At 31.9% G+C, this 7,868-nt stretch overlaps 1 protein-coding gene across 1 annotated transcript; it reads right to left on the bottom strand.

Moving 5' to 3' along the window:
* Positions 1–3,377: 3,377 nt before the first annotated feature.
* LOC120126349 (putative receptor-like protein kinase At3g47110) lies at positions 3,378–6,516 on the bottom strand. The gene is made up of 2 exons (XM_039144563.1): positions 3,841–6,516; positions 3,378–3,763 (listed from the first exon to the last, which is right to left on the bottom strand). The coding sequence occupies exons 1-2, from the start codon at positions 6,482–6,484 to the stop codon at positions 3,378–3,380; spliced, it is 3,030 nt and encodes a 1,009-aa protein (XP_039000494.1). The 5' UTR covers positions 6,485–6,516.
* Positions 6,517–7,868: the final 1,352 nt, after the last annotated feature.

The following is a 7,868-nucleotide window of genomic DNA, read 5'->3' as shown; positions in this document are numbered from 1 at the left end:
CGACACTGGCATTTTGGTCTAAAATGCCCTTAATTTGTTTTTTTTTTAAATATCCTTATTCTGTCGTTGAATAAAAAAATTCTACGAAAGTTAAATTACAAATTTATCCTTAAACTATTTTAGATTTACAAAAAATCCATAATTAGAATTTTATATGAAGTTCAGGGGTTAAAATAAAATTTTACCCTATCATTAAACCTATTTATCATTTCAATTTTGTGAAAAATATATATAAATTTTATGAATTTAAAATTTTTAAAGAAAATATATAAATTAATTATAGTAACATTATTAAAAAAACAAATATATAATAAGGAGAATATGATAAAATATACATTCCAATAATCTTTTATTCCTTTAAACAAACACTGTAATCTTACATTCCTGCTAAACGAACCAAACACAAAATACAACATTCTCAGTAATCTTATTCCTACTGGTAATCCTATTCACATTGATAATCTTACATTCTGTGAACCAAATACACTCTTACGTTTTCTCATAAAGTACACACTCTGAATAGCTTTGGGTCCCCTGTTTCAACTATGGTAAAATTGGCCTAATAGGCCAGACAAGTAAAAAAATTGATCAATTATATCATCTTCAAAATTAATTTGGGATTTACAATATTTGTTATAGTTATTTGAAATTTATCATATCAACATGATGAATTTTAATAAAATTATTTTTTTATTAAAATTTTTCATATATTCTAATAAAAACTATATTTTATTAAAACTCATTACATTGACGTGATAAATTTGAATAAAAAATATTATTTGAGCAAACTCATCATGTGAGCGTGACGAGCTTACCATATACTGTAACATTTACCGTAAATCCTAAAATAAAATCCGAATTTGTCTAATGGACTAATTTTTTACCCGCTTGCCTATCCCTATTGAGCTGGTTGCTGGTGAGGAGAATGTATTTGCGGTTATATATATATATTGAAATGGAAGTATAATCCAATAGTAATTTATTTTTTATTATTAAAACTGAAACATAAGATTTGTTTGTTTTACGGAAAATAGATTTTGAAAAATGAATTTTGTATAAATTACATTTCCTGTAAAACATTTTATGGAAATAATTTTACGATATTTGGATGATGTTGTGTAATTCATTCTCCACTAATTGGTAAATTTTTTAAAAATTCTTTATTATAAACATCAAATACAATGAATATAGTATTTATTAACAAAATAACAATATAATTTTTAAAGTATTAGAATAATTCATTTAATAGTATTATTAAAATATTATATCTATAATTTTATAAATAAAAATATTATGATTATTATAGTTTATTAAAATAAAATTATTATAAATTATATTAATTATTTATTAAAATGAGAATAATTTATTATTAATTATATTACTTATTTATTAAAATAATATTATTATTAAAATTTTAAAAATTAGAATATTAAAATAAGAATATTTATTATATTTTAAAGAGTATATATCAAATATTCAACAATTCAATAATATTATTTTTATGAAATTAAAAATAATATTAATTTTATTAATAAATTATTATATATTATTAAAATAATAGTATAATATTATATATTATAATAATATAATTATAACAATAAAATATAATACTATATTATTAAAAATATAAATAAATCTATTTAAAATTAATTTTTTTATAATTAATATATTACTTTAATAATTAATATTTTTATTAAAATGATATTAAAATAATAAATTAGTATTATATATATAAAATAATAATGATTTGAGTGTTTATGCTTTAGAGTGGAAATTTCATAAAATAACTTATGGAAAATCAGGCTGTAAATCATTTTTCAGAAAATGCAAATAAAATTCAATTGACCAAGAAAATGAATTATATTGATCATCTGTTTTCTGCAAACCTAACACTGAAAAATGAAGAAAATATTTTTCGAAAAACCAATCATAGGTAAGCAAAACGACCCATAGATGATCAATTTATATGTACTGATTAAATTGGCGATTGTGAATTATACAATCAGCGTAAACATGATTCAGAGATTCGGAAGTGAAAATATAAAAACGGTAATAGGGGGTGCATAATGAGTTGAACAACTTGAACTCGATCCGGTCAAAGTATGGTAAAAATTTGATTTGGGTTGATTCGACTCGAACTCGACGAGTTGAATCGAGCAAAGTCCAACTTGACTCGATAAGTTCACAAGCAACTCGCTAATAATTTTTAGCATTTATCTTAAAAATTTATTTCATACACTCAAAAATCAGACCTTATTTATTATTTTAATGTATTTGTGGATTGTTACTTTGGAGTTTAGACTTTAAAATTACTTCATAAACTATTTTGATAATTTTTTGGTTAAATTTATCAACTTATGTTTATATTAAGTTCTATATAGTATTTCTAGATGTTACCTGTAGTTAAGAAAATAACGTAAAAATTCAACGAGCTTAACGAACAACAAGGCAAGCAATGAGCATCGAGCTTAAGGAGAAACGGGCTTAGCGAGCAACGAGTCAAGTTGAACAACTAAATTTTTTAATGAGTACGAATCGAGCACTGCCCAACCCGCGATCGACTCGCCACACATTTGGAAATTAAGCATTCCCCACACTGAACAGGAGCTTCATTTTATAAATTATAATTTCATACACACACACAACGTAGTAGCACAAACATCAATATTGTTGGTACTGAGAATATGATCAACACTAGACAAAGCAAAATTTAGCCACCAACTCCTTTATGTGTGTTTAATTCATATGCATGTACGTCACAAGAAATTCCATAAATGTAATATCCCATGTAGGCGGCGTATGATTAGTTTTGACGTTATTACAGAAAGTGAAAATATCAGCTGAAGAGAAGGGATATTATGAAGGCAGTTTTTCTTCTCCTCTTTCCTGTTTTCCAAAATTTTCAATTACATGGGAAGTATTTTAAGGTTTGAGAAAGTTTCTTGGGGCAAAAAAATTATATGATTCAAGAGAAATTTCAGTGATTGCGATTTATTACTAGTTTTCTGAACAACCCAATTACCTGAATGATCAAAATCTGGCTAGAGATTGATTATCTAATGTTAAGAAAACTTCACCTAGGAGGGAAACATGATCCAAAAATGAACAATTGTGATACCATCCAGCCTAAACTAAAGAAATCAAAAACAGAAATTGGGGCTTTATGGCATCAACAGTGTAATATAATATTCCTTCTACCAAGATGTTAACTGCAGGTACCGGATCAAGAATGCCGACAAAAAATTGACTGCATTATGATGGCACCAACATCTTACACATGTTGCATTGATAACATCTTCAATATGACCAATAAATTCGAAAAATGCTGTTTGATAATTGGTAACAACCATAAGAAACAGATTAAGATGCAACATGATTCAAGCTCTTTTTTTGCTTGGAGGTGAACGGTTGATGAGATTGTTCTTCACTGTTTTAAGCTTGCGAAGGGCGTCTCTCATGGTGATCCGTCCATTAGGGGAAACTGAGGTGCAAGACAGTCCAACTCCGATGATTGTTGTTAAGCAATTATGGTCTGTGTTTTTCAGTTGATTATCGTTCTGCAAATCTTGCAACAATAATAGGAGTTCAGGATCGAGAATTTGGTTAACATTGCAAGGGAAAGCCGATTGTGTCCATTTAGTTAGACTTAGTTCTCCGACAAAGCTTTCGTGGGTTGGACTCTTCCCTGTAAATAACTGCAGCAACATCACTCCAAAGCTATAGACATCCCCGGCTGTTGATGGCTTCCCTCCAACCCCATACTCTGCATCACACATCAGATTCATTAGTTGAATCTTATAGTCTGTCAATAGCATTTTGGGCATTGATGGTACTACTAACCTGGAGGTATGTATCCTATAGAACCCTTTAGGGCATTGGTGGAGCTAATGGAAGGTTGATCGCTTGATTTTTCCATCAGCATCCTCGCCAACCCGAAATCGCCGACCTTGGCAGTCATGTCTTGGTCCAAAAGAATGTTGCTGGGCTTCAAATCACAGTGCACCACGGCCACTGCACAGTCGTGGTGCAGATAATCAATTGCCGAAGCCACGTCAATGGCCACATTCAATCTTTCCATAACATTTAACCCACGTCCAACTGCATTCCTTTTGTTCCCCTTAAGCCAGTCTTCGACGCTTCCATTGGCAAGGTATTCGTACACCAATGCCAGGAATTCCACGTTTTTGTTGTCCACACCCGAGCATGACGTGATTAGCTTGACCATATTGCGGTGCCTCACGTTTCTTAGAGCTTCACATTCGGCTCGAAAGCTCTTCCAGGATCCAGTCCGCCCAATATCTAGGACCTTGATTGCCACAAAGACTCCATTAAGATAAGCTTTATAAACCGAACCAAAGCTCCCATCGCCAATCAAATTTCCAGGGTTGAAATTCTGAGTTGCATTGCGGATCTCGTGGTATGAGATCAACTGGTGTTGCTCCTTCATCTGTTCAGAAGTTTCAGTTATCATGTGCTTGCCCTTTTTTATATAGAACAACGAGGCTACAATGGAACACAAAGCAAATGTTGCAATCACAGCTACACTAACAAAAACTTTGACTAATGTTCCATGGCGGCCACGCGTGTTCTTACAAGTCAAGGGCGAGCAAAGCTTTCTGTTACCCTCCAAATCGACGCTAGAAAGATTCTTGAAAATCCCACCGCTTGGTAGGGCTCCTTCCAAGTCATTGAAAGAGAGATTCAACAATTGAAGGATTTGTAGCTTTTGAAGATCTGCAGGAATGGAGCCTGAAAGTTGGTTTGATGAGAGATCCAACACTTCCAGTGCTTTCACTTCCCCAATCTCTCCTGGAATTGGGCCTGACAGCTTATTCTCGGCCATGTATAATTTCTCCAAGCTCATGCAATCTTTAATCGAACTGGGAATATTACCAGACAAATGGTTCATAGACAGGTCAATTGCAACAACACTTTTTAGAAGTCCGATCTCTTCAGGAATTGGTCCATTAAGAGAATTCTTGGACAGGTTCAACACAGTGCTCAAGCTTGGGATATTGAGAATTTCTTTGGGGATGCTTCCGTTGAGCCTGTTGTGGGACAAATCCATGGAGAGCAATTTCTGGAAGTTTTGAAAACTAGAAGGTATTTGACCCACCAGTTGATTTCCAGACAAATCGATTTGGTTTAATTGTTGAAGATCACCAAGATTTCTTGGAATCCGACCAGATATCTGATTTCTGGCCAAATTCAATACTTGGAGTTCCACCAGTTTACCGATCTCGGGCGGTATTTCGCCGGAGATGGAATTGTAACTCAAATCAAGCAAAGTCAAGCCACTAAGTTGGGAAATTGATGATGGTATGTTGCCAGAAATACGACTTTCTCCAATGTACAGTTTCCCGAGCACCTTGGAAAGATTACCGACGGATTCTGGAATTTCACCGCCCAAAGGATTACCATCTAAAGCAAGAAACTTTAGATGAGAGCTGTTGGTCAAAGAAGTGATGATGTACTCAAGACCTGTGCTAACAATCTTGTTGTACCTAATGTTATACGTTTCTAGAAATGGAAGATTTCCCAAACCCGGTGGCTCTGTTCCTTCGAGAAGATTGTGTGCCATGCGAATGACTTTTATATTGGTAAGATTGTGCAAAGAGCCTGGAATTCCTCCGGTGAACTTATTGAAGCAAAAGCAGAAGACCAAAAGATTAGGAAGTGTAACCCCAACGTTGTAGGGAAGTCTGCCCCAAAGATCGTTGGAAGCTAAGGCCAAAACAACCAGGGAAGACATGTTGTAGATGGAAGAAGGAACAGTCCCCATTAGGTAATTAATGGTCAGGTCAAGCACCTTTAGTTTTCGAAGACGACTCAACTCGGTGGGAATGGTTCCTGTAAGAGTGTTGGTTCCCAAATTCAGAGTATCGAGTGATGAAATATTTGCTATAGAAGCTGGAATTGCACCTGTGAAAAGGTTTCGTCCCAAGTTTAGAACTTGAAGATTGACAAGCCGGTCAAGATCTTTAGGAATACCTCCGGTAATCCTATTTGACATCAAATCAAGAGCTCTAAGCTCAGTCAATTTGGTTATATTCGATGGAATCACACCATTTAAACTGTTTTGGCTCAAATTTAGATTTCTCAAGCGAAAAAGATTCTCCATTTGATCAGGCAGTGCACCCGAGAGTTTATTCTCTTGAAGTTGAAGAGAACGAAGGAAGGACAGGTTCCCAATGTGGGGGCTTATGGAACCTTCAAGATGAAATCCGGAAAGGTTGAGCGCAATCACTCTGGTGCTGCGTCTGTTGCAGACAACTCCAGTCCAGTTACATGGAGATAAGTTTAGCTCCCATTGTGAAAGCGGATTCAGGGGGGCCGAAGTTCTTATTTGCGACTTGAATGAGAGTAAAGCTTCCTTGTCTGTAACAAGCCTTGAAATTTCTGATTCAATGGAAAGCAATAAGCATGTGAAATATAAAATGAAGTGTAAAAATACGAATTGCAGCCGGGAAGAAGACGAGGACATGTTTCTTCCAAAGTAGTTTGCTTATTCAAGCACCAAAAGACGACGAGACTCAAAATACATCAATGTTTGGCATTTATATAACTCTAATGATAATTATTGTACCTCCATTCAGAAAAATTATTATACATCAATGTTTCCTCCATTCATACCTTTTTGAAAAATATTAAATTTTCGTTAATAAAGACTAAGAATATCTTATCTTTGAACGAAGTCTCCGAATTTTTTTTTACATGTCATATCATTTTCGAAACCACTTAATGCAAAAATCACTCTATGAAGTCTAGACTTCTCTTAATGTAAATGTCGCAATCATCCTTCAGGTGATCCATGATCAAAGTTCGATTTAAAATGAATTTTATCTTTTTGAATTAAATAAGTTCGGATACATAAATTGTACCTCTTACCAGATTAACAACTTATCAGAGATTCACTTAGAAGGGTTCGGGAGTCAATTACTTATGAGGAAGGATGTACACCCTTACATCGCCCTTTTATACCAACAATATTTAGGAGTTGTTTTAATAAAGAAAATTAAAGTTTAAACCAAAATTTAAGGAAAATATTCAAATTATTTGCCTTTAAGCTCTGTTCTTTTAAAATATAATAAATTAGGATTGTAAACAAATAAGAAAATGAACGATTTAGGTCTAATCTGCAAAAGTGAAGCAAAAATATTACGGGTCGTAAAATAAAAATAAAAAACAAATAATATACAATATGAATAAAGAGTTAAATAAAAATTAATGTTCAACTTTAAAAACATAAATGAAATAAACAAATAATTAAAAGAATGAATATAAGTTGTGAATTTAAAAGATATGAAAATTAAATACAAAGAAAATATAGATACTAAAAATACCAAAATTAATAAAATAAAATAGTAAACATATAAATTTAAAAAATAAAAAATATATAATATATATGAAAATGTGAAAAATAAATAATGATAACTAAAAGGTGAAAAGTTACCCATGAAATTAATATATATATATATATATATATATATATATATATATATTAATATGTAAATATTATATATATATATATATATAATGGATACGTGTTTGTATATATATATATCATAAGAAAAAACTAAAAGAGATAAGAATTAGAAGAAGAATAACTATTATCCATACAAAGTTAAAACAAAATAAATTTATGAGATTTGATGTAACAATTAATCCAAGTAACTGAATAAGACACATCCAAAATAAGAACTAAATAGCAAAAACTCGAACAAAGAAAGAATTCTCTTAATGGAATTTTGGAAAAACTAAAATTTTTATTGCTTTTCACCTCTCCTTATTTTTTCTCTCCTTTTTTTTGTATGTGTGCGTTTCTTCCCCTTATTTATAAAAATTAGAGTGTCTATTTATAGGCTCTA

The sequence above is a fragment of the Hibiscus syriacus genome, unplaced genomic scaffold (assembly GCF_006381635.1).
Source record: "Hibiscus syriacus cultivar Baekdansim isolate YM2019G1 unplaced genomic scaffold, ASM638163v2 tig00110458_pilon, whole genome shotgun sequence".
Classification (NCBI taxonomy): Eukaryota; Viridiplantae; Streptophyta; class Magnoliopsida; order Malvales; family Malvaceae; genus Hibiscus; species Hibiscus syriacus.
The sequence above is the reverse complement of the archived record's forward strand: the minus strand, read 5'-3'. Positions and strand labels throughout refer to the sequence as shown.